This window comes from Caretta caretta, chromosome 21, assembly GCF_965140235.1.
Source record: "Caretta caretta isolate rCarCar2 chromosome 21, rCarCar1.hap1, whole genome shotgun sequence".
NCBI lineage: Eukaryota > Metazoa > Chordata > Testudines > Cheloniidae > Caretta > Caretta caretta.
This window is the reverse complement of record NC_134226.1, coordinates 11,124,613-11,143,560: the sequence shown is the minus strand read 5'-3', so window position 1 is coordinate 11,143,560 and position 18,948 is coordinate 11,124,613. Positions and strand designations below refer to the sequence as shown.

General features: G+C 42.7%; 2 protein-coding genes across 3 annotated transcripts in view; both read right to left on the bottom strand.

Annotated features, from left to right (window-relative positions):
* Window positions 1-4,942, bottom strand: part of BLTP3A (bridge-like lipid transfer protein family member 3A) — a 54,181-nt gene extending 49,239 nt beyond the window's left edge. For both annotated transcript variants that reach the window (XM_048826411.2, XM_075122065.1), the window contains exon 1: window positions 4,767-4,942. In XM_048826411.2, coding sequence (XP_048682368.2) covers window positions 4,767-4,810 — 44 coding nt within the window. In that variant the 5' untranslated portion in view covers window positions 4,811-4,942. The remainder of the gene's footprint in view (window positions 1-4,766) is intronic.
* Window positions 4,943-9,449: 4,507 nt separating this feature from the next.
* On the bottom strand, window positions 9,450-18,422 carry SNRPC (small nuclear ribonucleoprotein polypeptide C). The gene is made up of 6 exons (XM_048826857.2): window positions 18,285-18,422; window positions 16,615-16,657; window positions 15,206-15,314; window positions 13,055-13,144; window positions 12,265-12,369; window positions 9,450-9,806 (listed from the first exon to the last, which is right to left on the bottom strand). The coding sequence occupies exons 1-6, from the start codon at window positions 18,290-18,292 to the stop codon at window positions 9,682-9,684; spliced, it is 480 nt and encodes a 159-aa protein (XP_048682814.1). The 5' UTR covers window positions 18,293-18,422; the 3' UTR covers window positions 9,450-9,681.
* Window positions 18,423-18,948: the final 526 nt, after the last annotated feature.

The window sequence follows — 18,948 nt, the reverse complement described above, 5'->3', positions numbered from 1 at the left end:
ACCCCAGCTTTTCTGCTGACTGCTCCCTTTGTTCCTTCACCCACTCCTGACTCAATCAATGCCTTCTTTCACACCGCCCCTCCTGGCTTGAAATGGGTAAAGCTTGCCAGCCCCCCTCTTTGCCTCCTCAGAAACCACATAAAACCTACCATAACCTGTGAAATAGTGATTACACATCCCATTTTGCATCACACCCACTCATGCCATTACAGTAAGTTATTTGGCACAGGGACCCTTAACTATTGGGCAAAGATTACCCAGCACCCTATATACTCATGTATGGTTTTAAGTGTGTAATAAAATGAAGCTTTAGGAAACTTTTGTTAAATCTAAGGGCAGGTCTACACTATTGCTTAAGTCAGTCTAATTATTTCACTCAGGAGTGTGAAAAAGAAACCCCCCAGCGACGCAACCTACCTAAGTTCTGTCCACACTGGTGCTACGTCGGCGGGAGAGTGTCTCCTGCCGACATAGCTTCCGCCTCTCATGCAGGTGGAGTAATTATGCCAACGGGAGTACGTTCTCCCATCGGCATAGAGCGTCTTCACCTGACGCGGTGCAGCTGTGCCAATGTTGCGCTTCTAGTGTAGACCTGCCCTAAGAGTGGACAGAAATTTTCCCCATGTAATTCAACAAAAATAAACTTCACCCCTGCCGTGTAGTGAACCCAAACAGTACAACAGGAGTGCAACCGTAACCAAATCTCGTCACTACCCTGTGCCTCAGTTTCCCCATTTGTGGAACGGAGAGGATAATACTGAGCTACCTTTACAAAGCAAAGATCAAGCACTTGGCTTCAGTTATATGAGTGCTAAGTATTACTAGTGCATTCAAATGATATTAGTCTGGTTTCACTGTCCAAGCTGAGTGAAATGGAAAACATTAAAGGGATCACTCTTTAGACTCAAAACACAGGGTGTGTCAAAAAAAAAAAGATTTTATAAAGGCTAAGATCAAGAGATGTGTTTCCATTAATGATTACAAATTACTAAATTAAAAAAGTATTTTATTGTGTATGCACCTAAGGAGCCCAAACAGGGATTAGATCCAAGGCACTATACAAATACACAGACAATCCCTGCCTCAGAAAGCTCACAATCTCGGACCTTTGATTCCGATATAAACATTCTCCCACAGTGTTTGCAACCCAACCATAGCAGCCCCTGACCAATGCAAGAGAACTAGACAGTGAAACCAACTATTTTCCTTCTGCAAGCTAAAAATAGTGCAAGAAGATAAACAGCACCGATGGTGAAAAAGACATTCAAGATTTTAGATGCTTTCCATTTTAGGAATGGAATGGAAAGTAATGTGTTAAAAAAAACCCCACAACATGAATCAAGTTTTTTTTAAGATGTATTCTGAGGCCAGTGCCCCATCATCCACATCAAAACTCACCTTTGCAGAAGATCTCTGCAAAGTGATAATCATTATTCCACTGCAAGTGTATGTGTTTCATTTCTTCTGAATAAAAGCTACCAAACAATTTGATACAATATAACTGTCCTTTGGATTTCCCTGACCTTGGAGTCTCAGTTTTCCCTTCCTTGTGAATTCCCAGACACAGAGATAACACACACACACAACTTTAATTGAGGAGGCTGCAAAAGAAACAAGGAATTATTTCAAATTAAAATTGAAAACAGAAAATAAAGAGAGCTTAATGATTCAGTAGAAAGCTTCTCTTGAGCACACACACAGTTAGAAGAGAGACCCACATGAATAAAGAGTTGGGTTATTTTATGTGAAAGAAAACTGTAGTAGCAATATTAGAAATGCAGATTATAATAGTGATGTTGCTTTTCTACAGCAGCTTTAAACTGTGAAGGCTCAAAGCACATTAAATCTCTCAATCCCTGTGTAAATTACAAAAACCCATTTTATAGGTAGTGACTCAGGCCTCAGTCCTGCAAGCTATTCAGTTCACTTGGACAGAGCCCCAATGAAGCGAACAGCATGAAGAATTGGAGCTTGACTGACTAGTCCAAAACAACACCCCAAGCCAGTAACAATACCAGGAGTAGAACCCAGAAATCCTCCTGACTCCAAGATCACTGCTCACACCATTAGCCCATAGTCCAGGCACTGCAACAAAGGACTGGAAAAAGGCAAAACCGAGGACTGTAAAATAACTAGATTAGGAGGAGAACGAGGTGGGGGGAGGGGAGTTCATGAGCAAAAAAGGTCACTAAAAAGGGGTTTCGGCAGTGCACAGTAAAAAGGGCAAGCGGCAAGAATGAGACAAAAGATTAAGGGGCCCACAAATAGCAGTGAGGAAAGGTTACATGCACAAAGCAAATGACAGCATTATGTATTGGCAGAAAATGTGTCATTTAATCATGGAGGCTAGTGAGACACAGAGAACACATTAGCTTTATTAAGGTCTCCATTACTAACTGGTCCAGTGTACTCTTGTGCACTTTTCCCAATTATGAATGGGTCAGCGCCTCCTGACAAGAACGCTGAATCCAAAGTGCACACAACATGCTGGTTTGGGGTAGGGGAAGGTGGGAAGCTTGGAAGTTGTGTGCTGTCAGGACTAGCAGAAAATCATTTAAATTAATGAATTTAAGAAGTCTACTAGCAGGCTGTGTTACATTTTTGTTGGTACAAAGGTGGAGGGGAGATCAACTAGTGACTCACAGAACAGTCTTAAACAGATGCTTTACAGATGCTCATTTAATGTTTGCAGAGGTTCTTTCCAGGTCCCAGAAATGCTAAGATTTTACCTTCAGTCTAAAAATATACAAAGTCTGCCAACCTCAGTGTACCTAAGCTGTTCATGGTGGAAAACAGGGCAGAGAGACTACTCCTTGGGTCCCTTCTAGCTCTGCCACTGACATTACGTAGCCTTGGGTAAGTCACTTTGTCTCTGTTTCCCCACCTGTAAAATGAGGATAAATGCTTGCCCATGTTTATGCTTTAAGAGCTTTAGGTGAAAGGTGCCATGTAATATTTTGCCTTCATCCACTTCATGCAAGTTTCCCAAGCCTCATACCAACCCCTTTGAAGTGACCTCGTTTTAGAGCTGAAGTGGTTTGCCCAAGGTCCCACACAGCTAGTAATAATACCTAGCGCTCAGATAGCAATTATCGCCCTAGATCACAAAGCACTTGTCAAAGGAAGTCAATATTCTCCCATTTTAGAGATAGGGAAACTGAGGCACGGATAAGTGATTTGCCCAAGGTCACCCAGCAGGTCAGTGGGAAACCCAGGAACAGAGGTCCTATGCATTAACCACTAGATATTGCTTCCTCTTAATATAAGTTTGATGTATTACTAGAGACATTAATATAAAACCTCAACTCACTCAGTGTTTTGTCAATCTATCACGACTGTGTGCAATATTCTGCTCCTGTCTCCCCTGGATTCACTTACCATAACTCCCCCACCTCATTACCACTTATCCCTACTCTTTCTTTCCATTAATTTCTTAGCCTTTTTACTCACATATTCACTACCTATCAGTTTCACTTACTCAAACCTCTTACTTAAAAAGCTTCCCCACATCCCCTTTCACATCTTAGGGTTACCAAATCCAAAAGTACCAAGGAAAACCCAAATTAATTTAACATCTCCTCAGTTAGGCCTCTATGCTTTACTTTAACACAAATAGGACTGAACTAACTAGACTGAGGGAGGCAATCATTGGAAAGCAGGCCAGAGGGACATCTATGAATGATCTTTCATTCCTTCCATTTCACCTTCTCTGAGAGCAGCACTGATGCCTGGAGAAACTCATTAACTTTCCATTCACTCCCACTAAATCGTTTCTAACCTGCCAGCCAACCCTGTGCTACAGGAAGACACACACATACAGAGAGAGAGAGAGAAGGGTTGGTAGGATGAATGGGAAAAGCTGAGGAGGAAACAGTGGTATCAGCCCCAGAATCTGTCCTTGTGCCGATATATGGGAGGGTGGGAAGAACTGCTGGGAAGGCAGGGGAATGGGAAAAGGAGGGGAGCAGGACAGAGGTAGTATCCTCTCTCATCTGAACAGAATCTATTCCTGAGCCAGTGGCAGAATCACTGATGGGACAGGAGCACTTTGGTGAGGCAATCACAGCAGCAGGGAGGCTGGGAGGCCCTCTTACCTATGTCGGGGTGTCAATACCAAGCCGCAAGGAATGAACAGGGAGAAAAGGAGAGACATGGGGCAGGGTAGGAAGCACGGGGGAGAAGAGGAGCAAGACAAGGAAAAACAAGATAGTTGGGAGACTCTGGTGACACCCCCTTTACCTGGTCAGGTGCTTCAGAGCATGCTCCCGCCACAGACCCCCCTCCTACCTGAGGGCAGCTACTGCAGGAGATGGGGGTGAAAGAGGGGCTAGGGGAGATTGGGGGGGGAGACAGGTGAGGAACACTCATCACCCCACTTGTTCCCAAGGCAGGAGGGGAGCCTTCCCCCCTTCCCTATTACCCCTAGTGGCGGGCAGCCTGACCCCGCACTTCTCGGGGAGGGAGGGTGCCGGTGGGGCAGGGGGAGAAAGGGTTGGCTATGGGCATAGAGGCCCAGGAGGGACGGGGGGGGTGTCCCCCACAATGAGAGCAGAGTCTTCGGGGCGGGGGGGGGGGGACGCGTAGCACTGAGGGGCGGGGTCTCGGGGTCTGTGAAGGGTCCTTGGGGTAGCGAGCTGGGAGGCACCCCCTAAATGTGGGCAAGGTCTTGGGGGGGCAGGGCTGGGGGCGGGTCTCCGCGGTGTGCGGGGGGCACGTAGGGTCCCCGCGGTGTGCGGGGAGGGGGGCAGGGCAGGTCGGTGTCTCACCTGGACAGGTGTTTCAGGATCTGCTTCTTGATGATGCCGGCCATACCGGGTCCGGGCGGGGGGCGGCTCCTGCCGCTCGGCGCGCGGGGACCCCAGCCCCTCACCCGTTGCCGCCCGCGGAGCCGGCTCCTGCCATCTCCCTGACAGCCCTCCCCGACTCCGCCAGCATCCCGGCTAGCACCGCGGCGGCCCGCTGAGCGCCGTCTCTAGCGCCACCTACCAGCGAGAGGGCGAGGGAGCGCACAGCCAAGCAGCAGCGCCCTCTGCCGGTCCGAGGAGGCGAGCCCAGCTGCGTTTGTCCCTCTCCCAGCCAGTAACACGCCCCCCACCCTCCCCTGCACGGACACCCATAAGGACCCCACCCTGCAGCGTGCACCTAGAACTACCTCAGGACCAACGCCAGGTGGCAGCACCCACCACCCACCTACCTGGCTCCCCCCCACAGGTGGCCCACTGCCCCCAGGTGTGTGGGGAGGGGGGCCCTCACCCCACCCCTGCCATGGTCTCATCAACTGCACTCGCCCGCGGCTCCACCAACCAAGACAAGCATGCTGCCCCTCCTACACCCTTAAGACTGTAACCCACCCTCCCAGGGCTCCACATAATCATAAACATAATTACCCTGTCTTGTCCACACCTCTGAACAGAGCCTTTTCCAAAGCATGGAAGGTGAAGAATTATTTCCCTCTCTACTCTCCCTAGGACACACAGTGGGGCACTGGCAAAAGTTAGGCTAGTCCATGTTAAGAAGTTTTGCTAAAATAGCAATGTGAGTTAGGGGGTGATTCCTCCCTAGCAACATTTCTATATCAGCAAAAGCCCTAACGTACACAGTTATACTGGACAAACCAAAAAAGGGGGTGTGCGCTTTTTTGGCAGTACAGCTTACTTGGTTGGGGGAACAAGCAAGCACGCTTTTGCAGGTATAAGCTGCATCTGCACTTGAAGAGTTTGTCATCTCATTTACTCTCCACCCAGTACCTATATACATCACACAGCAGTAAGTTTGGCTACTCAGAGAGCAAGCAGCAGTTTTTTTGCCAGAGGCTTAACACCAGACTAGCAGGAGCATCACTGGTAAAGTAGCAGAAGATCAGCTTGCATGGTTTCTGATTCTCCGCTATGACAGGATTAGGGCATGAACATTAGAGGAGCTACATTTACCTCTGTAAAAACAAAGCAGAGGATCACATGAGCTACTATGCTATAAAGAAATGTCCTACCTCAGTTGCTTTCTAGTCCCTGCCTTTGTCTCTATTACAGCATTTATCACTCATATTTTTGGACCAATCTCAGATTCTTATTGGCAGAAAATCTTCCACTTAGTCTCACACCTCCTCTCTACCCAGATCATTTCCAGAGACATTTTCAGGCAAGCAAATACTTTAACTCTAAAGGGGTCATGGGACAAGTTAAAAAAAAAAACAACATTTAACAAATAACTTCACCTGTTACTTGTGTCGGGCAAGACTGAAATGGAAAAAAAAATAGTTTAATTTAATTTCTTCTTTGATGCTTTTTTTACTTTTGGATTCCACTCAAATTGGACAGCAAAAACAGATTAGACAGTTTCACTCTGCAGTTCCATACACCCATACAAAAACTACAACAGATGGATTGTAAATACAAGAAGCCAATGTGATGTGTATGTTCTGTTTTAAGTGACTCAGTGAAATGTTGCAACAACAACAAAATAATGGGAATGATTCTATTGCTCCTTCAGTTTACCAGCCCTGTGTTTTATGTCCCATTTCAGTATGTCAGTCTCTTAACACCCAAATATCCTACCCTGGACAATAAACCCTTCTTCTTTACTGACCATACTCTACTTTGGGAGATGATTGTAATCTTAGGGGGAGAAAAAAAAGTCTCAGTATCACCCCAAAAAAATCCGTTTGAGTTGGCAGATTTGTGCTGGAGAAAATAATTGGCTGACTTCAACATATGGTTGGACATATTCAACCCTTTGCAACCATAGATCAAAACTAGGCAGATTTCAAGCCAGCCCCTTATCTTTCCAAGGTAGATACACATACAACAGAGTTCCACACGGTTTACTCTGTGTCTATCTTTCCTACAAGCCTTTAGAAACCAAGGCTTTGCTGTAAAAAGACAAGATCTCCTGATATTATAAGTAAGAGGGTTTTCCTTTTGTTCCTAACTAAGGTCTCCTCTTCCCCTACCACTGTGCTGCAATAAAAATGGTCATGCTACTGCCTGAAGTGGATGTTTGCCCAGGATTTATGTCAGGCTAAGTAATGGAAAAGCTGATCTAGGATTCATTTGATAAATAATTCAGGAACAGGAATACAATTCATGCCAGTCAACATGGCTTTATGGAAAATAGGTCTTGTCAAAGAATGAAATCAGGTTTGTTGGACGAGATTACAAGTTTGTTGATAACACTTTTATAAAGCATTTGACTTAGTACCACATGATGTTCCAATTCAATAGTTAGCACTATACAGTGTCAATGAAGCATATGTTAGATTGAATCAGAACTGGCTAACTAACTGATCTCAATATGTAGTCAATGAGGAATCACCACATAGGGTTGTTTCCCATGGGGTTCCTCAGGGATCAGTACTAGGCCTGACACCATTCAACACTTTCATCAACCATCTGGAGGTAAATATAACATCACTGCTGATAACACAAAGATTGGCCCAGTGGTAAATAATAATGAAGACAGGGCAGCCCTACAGAGCAATCTGGATCACTTAGGAAGCTGGGCCTATTCAGCAAAATGTGTTTATTACAGCCAAATGTAAAGTAATACATCTAGGAACAAGGAATGCAGGCCACACTACAGAATGGGGGAGCGTATCCTGGAAAGCAGTGACTCTGAAAAGCATTATCGGGTCATAGTAGAGAAGTAACTCAGCACAAGCTCCCAGTGCATTGCTATGCCAAGAAGGGCTAAAGCTATCCTCAGATGTATCAACTGGGGAATATTGAATATGAGTAAGGAGTTGATTTTACCTCTGTACACAGAGCACTGAGATACTGGAATACTGCCTCCAGTTCTGGTGTCCACATTTTAAAACAGATGCTGAAAAACAGGAGACTGTACGCAAGAGAGCTACAAACGTTATTTGAGGGCTAAAGAAAATGTCTAACAGCGAAAGACTTTAACTTACCAAAAAGATTGAAAGGTGACTTGATTCAAGCATATATGTACTTTCACAGGGAGAAAATAGCAAATACTAAAGGGCTCTTTAATGGAGAAAGACATAAGTACCACTGTCTGGAAGCTGAAGCCAAACAACTTCAAATTAGAAATTAGGCACAATTTTTTTTTTAAACGGTAATGGTGACAAATCATTCAACAACCTACCAAGGCCAGTGGTGGATTCTCCATTTCTTGGAGTCGTCAAGTCAAGACTGGATATCTTTCTGAAAAATCTGCTTTCACCAAATAAAGAACATAAGTTATTGGGCTCAAAACTGGGTGCACAGTAATGGCCTGTGACATACAGGTCAGATTATGAATTAATGATGCCTTCTGGCCTTAAACTTAAGAAACGACTGCATACTTTGCCGAAGATAGATCCTTCGGGATAAGAAGTGCCATAGAACAATTAACAATTGAACATCAATAATACTTAACACCCCACAAAGCCCAGCAGATACTTCATGAGCAAATTCAGTGCTAAGAGACTTGTGTTTCTCAAAACATCACAAGAGTGATTTTTAGATCGCTTTGATTCTCAAAATTTCAAGGTTTCAACCCTACTCTTGGAACAAGCAGCTCAGTGTTTAAAAATTGGCTCCTTTTCTCAGCTACACAGCACACTCAAAAGGGATAGATGCTGAGTTTGTCCATACCTGTTTGAGCAAAGGACTATGGCTATGACTATAGCATCCCATACGCCCTTATATTGCCTTGTCATCCCCCCCAGCACCACCACATTAGACACAGCAAGTACACTTCCGGAGACTCCGAACACAGAAATAATTTTCCTCCTGATATTAGAGCCAAAATATACAGAGCTACTCTGCTTGTATGTGGTGTGAAATTGCCTTGGTGCAATGCAGACGTAGAACTCCAATAAAGCATGGCACTTCCAAAAGCAAGACCCCATTCTTACAGTTAAGTGGCCCTGGGTCTGGTGCAACACAACTTTTTTTTAATTTGAAAAGTTAAACTAGAGCTGACAACAGTTGCTAGTTTGACAGCACTGTCGACTTAAACACTGTCTATTAACATTATAGGTACAGCACAAGCAAGGGCAAGTATTCCCCTACACACAAGAGCTACTTTACTGTAATAAATAACAGTCGAGCAGTGTATCCCTGGGGCTATAGCAGCCAATTGCTACAGCTTCCCTCTGAGGAAGGGCCAGCACATTTTATGAAATAAGTCATATTTGGCAGCAGCACAGAGATACCACTGCAGTCCTTTCAGACATATTTTTATTAAAAACAAACCTGCATTTATAGTTTTATAAAAGTGTTTCATACTGCAGGAAACGCATCACAGCATATCAAAACTCGGGGAAAAAACCTATCAAAAGGGGATAGAGGGATGTTGCAATGGAAGTCTCTGAGAAGAAAGCACAAAAGACAAATGTAGCAGAAGGCTATAGATGAAACGGGGGTAGTGGAGGATTTACATATCCAGTTCCTCATTCTGCTGGAGACTGCAAAACACACACAGGGAAGCACATCCAACTCTCTGTATCTAAACCAGCGTCAACATTTTATTGTTACATTTCAAAAGCAAATGGGGCAAAAAACAGTTACAAGGCATCAGCCCAGTGCACCCTAGATCAGACCTTCTGCAGTCTGAAGGGGCAGCAGGTCTTGTCATCACACCGTTTTGATATAAAATCCTGGAGATGCAGCACCATGATGTTGTGGTGAAGAAGAACATAAAACAGAAACAAAGGAAAGGGTAGCTCTACTTCTATCTTTATCTTTCTGGACGGGTCATCCCTGGCCTCGTTGGCACCATCATGGGCCTGGAGGGCGGTCTCATCATTGGAGGGCCTGGCATCATCGGCATGTGTCCTCCCATGGGTGGCCTCATCCCAGGAGCTACAACACAGCAGAAAAACAGAAAGCAGCAGAACAGGCCGATTAGGCACCAGTTCAAAACAGTTTGAAAGAGGCTGAACTTAGTCACTCCGCTGAGAAATATCTATTTTCTAATTGTAGAAAGAATAAAACAATTGATCTGCAAGTCTGCTGGATACAGGGAATACGTTTTCCTGAGAGAGTGTCTAGTGATTATAGGACTGGGAGCCAGGACTCTAGGGTTATGTTTCTAATTTTGATATAATAGTTTATCCACCTATAAGATAATGATAACTTAATTACTTTACAGAAAGATCAGGAGATTAATGTTTAGAAAGTGCTTTGAGATCCTCTGCTGGAATGTGCAATAGAATGGCTAAATAACTTACTTCTCGTCTCTTTGCATGACAGCATTATCAGAAAGGAAAGCTTAAATCATTGCAAACACCAGATCTTCTGAGAACACTTGAATAATTGATTCAACATGATTTGCCATTTACACCTCTCACAAGGACAAGCATTGTACTGCCTGCCAGCTGGTTAGTCTGAGATGTCAAGTCCACTCTTTATGCCCCTTATTGAGCTCCTAATTGGTTGATGCTTCTCTACTACTGACAAGAGCATCACAAAGGACACTGCACCACTGCTGATGTGTAGTTTTATTCCTTGGATACGACTGTAGAAATACTCACTGAATTCAGACATGCTGTATGACAAGCCTTCCTGTGCCAATATCATCAGTACAGGGATGGAACATAATGTCCTTTTGATTTTTCCTTTACCAATTTCTTTAATAACTCTTGTAAAACACTTAATATTTGTGGGTTTACATTCCTTGGCAACACCCCAAAAGATTTCAAATTCTACAAAACTTCACATAATACGCTGCAATCTCCACCTATCACTAAAATGTATCTACCCCAGTGCAGACACTACTTAACAGTGCATGCAATTTAACACTACACAAATTTAGCATATTAAATTAAGGGCTGTCAATTAATCTCAGTTAACTCAAGTGATTAACTCAAAACAAAGTAACTCAAGTAAAAAAATTAATCGTGATTAATTGCAGTTTTCATCACACTGGTAAGCAGTAACAGAATACAAATTTTAATTAGTTATAAATATTTTTGGATGTTTTTCTACATTTTCAAATATATTGATTTCAATTACAACATAATAAAAAGTGTACAGTGCTCACTTTATATTGTTATTTTTATTACAAATATTTGCACTAAAGAAAGAAAAAATAGTATGAGCTGCATTAAAAAATACAAGTACTGTAGTGCAATCTCTTTATCATGAAAGTGCAACTTACAAATGTAGAATTTTTTCCACATTAACTGCACTCAAAGACAAAAGAATGTAAAACTTTAGAGCCTTCAAGTCCACTCAGTCCTAATTCTTCTTCAGCCAAATGCTAAGGACAAACAAGTTTGTTTACATTTATGGGAGATAATGCTGCCAGCTACTTATTTACAATGTCACCTGAAAGTGAGAACAGGCATTCACATGGTACTGTTGTCATGAGCATTGCAAGGTATATTTAAGTCCCAGATAAGCTAAATGTTTGTATGCACCTTCATGCTTTGACTTGTCAATTGCACTACTTTTTGTTTGCTTACTCTTTTTTTTTTACAGTGCAAATATTTGTAAAAAAAATAATAATATAAGTGAGAGCTCTACACTTTATATGTATTGTAATTGAATTCAATATATTTGAAAAAATAGAAAAATATTTTAATTTACTATAAATTTAATTGGTATTCTATTATTGTTTAACAGTGTGATTTAAACAGCAATTAATCTCGATTAATTTTTTTTTAATCTGGTGATTTTTTTTTAAATTGTTTTGACAGCCCTATTAACAATACTGTTTAAAATACTTTAAAGAACTGGAACAAAAAGGTTATGGGGTACCAAGTAAACTGTATCCAGTATTTACTGCAGGAAAAAATTAGGGAGATAATGAAATTATCAGCCAAAATTTAACCTCAACACAAGGATTATCAGATACTCTTGTCACTAATGCCACTTTAATAACCAAAAGCTAAGGACATCAGTTTTACCACTCATCTGAAAGATAGCTTTCTCTAACAGCACGCAGAGGCCAGTGGATCAGTACGGACTCTGACCGCAAAGGATCACCTACTGAAACACCACCACAACCTGAAGACTTTGGCCATTTCCCCATCCAACTACTGACCTAGCTCAAGTATTTAGCAAGAGCTGATTAGATTTAATCCTGAAGTTAAAGTGCCCACAAGCTAGTGTGTGTCAATAAATTTAACATCCAGGTACTCCAATGGCTTACAGAGAATATTTTCCATTGACTATCATTTACAGACATTCACTTTGCTGTGAATCAAGATATTAACAAACAACTGGAAACATCTCAGTCAACCTGCTAATCTAACCCTGCAATACTCAATTATAAAGAAAAACTAGAAATTAGGTATTTCTGCAGGCTGAAACTTACCAGGACCAACTGGCATCATTCCTGGAGGAGGTGGGCCCATCATTGGCATCATTGGAGGTCCACCCATATGGGGAGCTGGCATCATACCAGGTCGTGGAGGACCAGCTGAAAGAACATGTATAAAAACTGTTCACACACATCTACATGAATTATTGTGTCATGCTAGCCAAAGTGACGTGGAATCCTACTTAACTTGTAAACTGCTGAAGATAGTCACTTTGTATCTTGTACATTCTCTTACAATAGTGTACAAACATCCCTTTTCAATTTTAGTTCACTTTTCAGCAACCAAGAAATTAGTCAATCACCTGCTGCTGCACATCTAATAAAAAGGACCAAATCTCCCCTGCAACAGGGATAAGATCTTTAGCTAATAAGGAGCCATTTCCCAAATGGAATGCAGAGCATTTTAAATAGTTTCTCTTCTGCTTCAAGAATATGAGTGGTGTAAGTGGCTTCATTAGAGATACAGTAAAAAAGCTAGCAAGCAAATGAAGGAACAGTTATTTTACAGGCAATTTCATGTAACACCACTATGCAAAACGTTAGAATGAAACTGCTAAAAAACCTTAAGATTATTCAAAGCTATTAGAGGACTCACAAAGAGCTGCTTTACATTTTCATCATCAGGCTCAGGGAACATTCTGAGTTCACAAATGACTTTGTAATGTTTTAAATCAGAGGACAATTCCAGCGAAGTCCTAGTGAATAAGAAAGTGAGCAGTAGCCAGCAAATACGTACAATGCTAGCATGCTACTCAGAACATAAGAACTCAACATTCATACTTACGCATATTGGGAGGAGGGGGGATCATGGCTCCCGCAGGAGGTGGAGCAGAAAAAGGAGTAGGTGGGATTTTGCCTTGTTGAAATGCAGCCGCTACATTAGGAAATAAGGGGAAACCGTGATTAATTTGTCAGTAGGACTATTATACCATTCTTACAGTATGAGTTCCCCTCCCACCTCAACTCTTTCCCAAAATCTAATGATTTCCATCATGCTGAAATCACACATGGTCAGAGATGCCTGAAAGCTGCAGTACTGGCTGGACTCTTCAACATGTCCCAGCCTCAATACTACTTCTACTGAGGTGGAAGTACACACTGCATGCCTTTTGCCTTCTTAAAAGGATTTATGGTGAACAGTGAGATGACAACATTTATGGATACCAATGATGTAAGTTAGCGAAGACTAGAGCAGACTACGAGGAACTTCACATTGTTAACTGAATGAGAAGTGGGATAGCACATGAAATTCCATGCTGACAAATGCAAAGTAATTAACACAGGAAAAAGAAAAGGAGTACTTGTGGCACCTTAGAGACTAACCAATTTATTTGAGCATGAGCTTACAGGAAAGAAAACATCACTCATACACACCACTGGATTCTAAATTAACTTCAAATGGTCAGGGGAAAAACACGGGCATCACTACATGAACACCTCTGGCCAATGTGTAGCGATGGTCAAAAATATCAGACAAAGGGCTACAACGGATATAAAGAACAGAACAGACAATACTGACAGTATTATGCCTCTTAAAATCAATTATAAACACCCACTTGGAATACTGTGTTCAGTTCTAGTGACCTTCTCTCAAAATGGATATAGCCGAAAGAGATTGTTCAGAAATAGGCAATGAAAGGCATAGAAAGACTTCCATATGAGAGAAGACTGAAGAGACTGAGATTGTTTAGAGAGGAGACAAAGGAGAAGAACATAACAGACATAGCAAAATAATTAATGGTATTGAGAAGTGAAATTTAGCAGTTGTATTTACTCCCAAAATACAAGAACAAACAGGACCTTCAGCGAACATCAATAGCAACATATTTAAAACTAATAAAAGGAAACACTTTTTTTTAATCCCAGTGTATAATTAGCCCATGGAACTCATTGCCATTCAGTACATAAATGAGGCCAAGAGACCAGTATGATTCAAAAGCCAGATTCAACAGTTACATAAGTAACTTTTACAGTTAAATTAGATAAGACAAAACACAGGAATATAAACCCTTATGTTTAAGAATGCAAGCTAACCACTAACTACATAAAATGCTCAAAACCTTTAACTCCTGTTGAAATTACTGGGAGTAGAGGGTGCTAGGCAACTTGCAGAACTAAGTCTTTAGAAAGGCAACAACCATGGGGAACCATCAAATCCACATGAAAGATGAACCAAATAAATCCCTTCTATCCTAGGGGTTGTGCATGCTTATAGTTCTGCAGCGGCACCACAGTAGTGATTCGTGAAAATGCTACCTACGTTGATGGGAGAGCTTCTTCGGCCAGCATAGGTACTCCACCACATCAAGAAGCAGTAGCTATGTTGATGGGAGAAGCCTTCCCATCAACATAGCACTGTCTACACCAGTGTTAAGTCAATATAACTATGTTGCTGATGGGTGTGGATTTTCCACACCGCTGAGCTATGTAGTTATACTGATATAAGTTGGTAGCAGAAACCAAGCCCTAGAGAAAGGGAAGAGTAAATTCAGGTATAGGAACAGTGTCTTGGCTCTCCCACAATAGGAGGATGTCCTTCAGATCTGTGGCAAAAGACTATTAGAAGTTGCTGATATAGGAATCTGTTTCACAATAAGGGCTTGGGACATGGTAATTTAGGATAATATGCCATTAGCTTTCAAAAGGGATCTCCAATGAAGTAGATGGAGAGTTATGCTTCAAAACCTGAGCTGAAGATGACTCTTAAAACTAAGGGCCTACCAATGCAGCCACCCCTCATGTGAAACCCCATCAATTGTATGCGAAGTTCCATCCATGGAGTAGCTACGTAACAAAGTTCTATATTACTTTCCTGTTCAGACCCACAAGTCAGGACCTTCAGTATTAGAATTTACTTCTATCCAATGCAACAGGACAGAAGCAGGAGGGAACCTTTTAAGTGAAATGATCTAGATTATGGGGTGAATTTTCTTACTTGTTTTATCAATCAGGCTCTGAGCTTGTTCTTCCATCCATTTCTGATAGTAATCTTTCACATTCTCTTTGTGTTTCCGACCACTGCAGTGGGTCTTTCTCACAGATGGCTGCAAAACGAAGAGATGCTGTTGTCCATGCACTGAGCATACACAAGCCAAAGATCTACCTCAAGTTTACATAAAACTACCACAACTTGCAGTCAAGAAACACACACATAGGTTGAGTGGCATACACCAGTGGTTCTCAACCTTTCCGGACGACTGTACCCCTTTCAGGAGTCTCATTTGTCTTGTATACCCACAAGTTTCACCTCACTTAAAAACCACTTGCTTACAAAATCAGACATAAAAATACAAAAAAGCGTCACAGCACACTATCAAGGCTCGGGGCTTCAGCAGGAGCATGACTGAAGCCCCAAGGCCCGGCAGGTGCGCCCCGACTCTCAAACTTCTGAAGACTGTCATATGTGGCTCAGAGGGTCAGTAAGTTCGGCCACCCTGGTATAGTATATAACGCAGCATAAACAAGTCATTGTCTGCATGAAATTTTAGCTTGTACTGACTTCACTAGTGCTTTTTTTGTTGTTAAATGAGACAAATACCTAGAAGAGTTGATGTACCCCATGAAAGACCTCTGCGAACCCCTGGTTGAGCACCACTGGCATATATAGTCCGATGACCGATACAGTCCAATATCTGTGTTTGGAAGCTAAAGATCTCTACATCTAGTTTAAATGTTTATAAGTTTGTTTCCTATGATGTGAACAATGTAGTCGTCCTCAATATGCTCATTGTGACACCAACTGGATATAAACTTGCATGACACTAGCAAATCTGTAAGAACCCATGAATCATTATATGAGAGGTACAGCTTATATGGAAACATACATTTTCCATAAAACTTAACATTTAATATTTTGAGGTGGTTTCATTTTGGTAAGGAAATATTCTTTTCAAGCCTGGTAACGTCATTTTAATAGAAGGCAAAATGTTTGACTTATCGTTCAGTTCCAAAATAAAAGTTAGAGTAAATCTATTGTTTCTGAGAGGGAAAGATAAATGTTCAAACTTATTTTTTATGTTGCTGTTGGATGAATGTTGACAGACATTTGACAAGGTAATAGCTTTCCACAGGTCAATGCAGTCACACCACATCATATTGGGCCAGCTCACCTCTCCTCATCGATAGTCTTCCTGTTAAATAATCAAACCTGCTAAAATTGTACCATTCAGTCTCAAAGATAACAGTGCCTTTACCCTCCAAGCTACAATGTTATGTTTACGAAAATCTCTCAGATATATTATCCCTAAAGTAAATATATATTTATGTAACAATGTACCCAGTACTATCTTTTCAAATCAAAAACCCACACTTGAAAGGTATGAAAGCAAAGAGTTTGGCACTTACAGAGTCATGGGTGAGGTATGTGTCACAATAGTCACAATAAAACCTGGAGAAAAGGAAAAAACGGTTTTAGAAGCTGGGGGAATTACTTATGTCCAAAACTTCAGATCCGTACAAGATTAAAAAATACACATTTTCAGTTAGAAACAGTTACTTCTAGAAGTCAAACAATAGTCATTTACTTTGACAGGAAAAAAATTGAACCTTTTAGTTTTATCCTTGCTTAATCCAAATATATTTCTGTCTCATAAATCTAAAAAGTTCATTGGGGCCTCAATCCCACAAGAAGAGCTGTATGGGCAGACCCTTCTGCTCATAGAATCATAGGACTTGAAGGGACCTTGAGAGGTCATCTACTCCAGTCCCTTGCACACATGGCAGGACTAAGTATTATCTAGACCATTCCTGACAGGTATTTGTCTAAACTGCTCTTAAATATTTCTAATGATGGAGATTTCACAACCTCCCGAGGCAATTTATTCCAGTGCTTAACCATCCTGACAGTTAGGAATGTTTTCCTAATGTCCAACCTAAACCTCCTTTGCAGCAATTTAAGCCCATTGCTTCTTGTCCTATCCTTAGAGGTTAAGCAGAACAATTCTTCTCCCTCCTCCTAATAACAGCCTTTTTTGTACTTGAAAATGGTTATGTTCCCTCTCAGTCTTCTCTTTTCCAGATTAACAAACCCAGTATTTTCAATCTTCCCTCATAGGTTATGTTTTCTAGACCTTTAATCTTTTAGTTGCTCTTCTCTGGACTTTCTCCAATTTGTCCACATCTTTCCTGAAATGTGGCACCCAGAACTGGACACAATACTCCAGCTGAGGCCTAATCAGCACAGAGTAGAAAGGAAGAATTATGTCTCATGTCTTGCTTACAATATTCCTCCTACTACGTCCCAAAATGATGTTTGCTTTTTTTGTGACAGCGTTACACTGTTGACTCATATTTATCTTGTGGTCCACGATGACACCAAGACCCCTTTCCGCAGCACTCCTGCCTAGGCAGTCATTGCCCATTTTGTATGTGTGCAACTGATTGTTCCTTCCTAAGTGGATTACTTTGCATTTGTCCTTATTGAATTTCATCCTATTGACTTGAGACCATTTCTCCAGTTTGCCCAGATCATTTTGAATTTCAATCCTAGCCTCCAAAGCGCTTGCAACCCCTCCCAGCTCAGTATCGTCCACACACCGTGTAAGTGTACTCCCTGTGCCACCATCCCAATCATTGATGAAGACAGTGAACAGAAGCGGCGCCCGCACTGACCCCTGCGGGACCCCCCTTGTTATGCCCTCCCAGCATGCAGCAGTCCACCGGCGTCCCGGGCATCCTTCTTCAGGACCGGGGCTGTAACTAGTTTGCTTTGGGCCGTTCTGCCCTCCTCCCCCCTCCGCCTCAACCACCCCCCTCCCTCGCTGCCCCCTGTCCCAGAGACCCCCCCCCCACCCGCCCCTCCATCACTGAGAAGCCAACGACCCCCCCCCCCCCAACAGCCACAGCCCCTCCCCGTCTCCCGCCGCTCCGGGCCCCGCCGTCACATCCCTGCTCCCGCAGGCGGTCCCCGCAGGCCCTGGCGCCTGGGCTGCAGCAGACCCGGGGCGTGAGGGAGCGGGGGGGTCCCCAGCCGCCTCCCCACCGTCCCGCGGGGGCCCCGGCCCAGCCCCACTCACTTGGGCATGTTGCTCCGGGTCCCAGGCGCCGTTAGCAGGAAGTGAGACAATCAGGACGCGACTGCTTCCCACCTCCTGAGCGCTTCGGTTTGAACCTCCCTCGGCATCCGTAGTAGTACCTGCGGCGCTCTACGACTGTCTCAACGGGCGCGGGCGCATTGCCGGCCGGGACTTGTAGTTTCCCCCGTCCCCGTCCCCGGCTCCTATGGTGGCTCGCGAGGGTCAAACGCGATCAACACTTCAACACACTGCCCCAATGCTACACTGTCCCTTCAAAATTCCCCCTCTCTTAAGCTCCCCCATGCTGCTCCCTCTATATCAGTGTCTCTCAACCTTTCCCGATGATTGTACCCCTTTCAGGAGTCCGATTTGTCTTGTGTACCCCCAGTTTCACCTCACTTAACAACTACTTGCTTACAAAATCAGACCTAAAAATACAAATGTCACAACCACAAGTACTGAAAAATGGCTGACTTTTTCATTTTTACTATATAATTATAAAATAAATCCACTGGAATATAAATATTGCACTTATTTCAGTGTATAGTATACAGAGCGGTATAAACAAGTCACTGTCTGTATGAAATTTTAGTTTGTGTTGCCTTCACTAGTGCTTTTTAGCCTGTTGTAAAATTAGGCAAATATCTGGATGATTTGATGTACC

Bases quoted from the DNA above. Each gene is read 5' to 3' on its own strand.
- SNRPC (XM_048826857.2), bottom strand. The intron at 15,315-16,614 runs GTAAGTGCCAAA...TTCGTTTTGCAG, and splicing joins CATACCTCACCCATGACTCT to CCATCTGTGAGAAAGACCCA. The intron at 13,145-15,205 runs GTAAGAAAATTC...TTCCTAATGTAG, and splicing joins GAGCCTGATTGATAAAACAA to CGGCTGCATTTCAACAAGGC.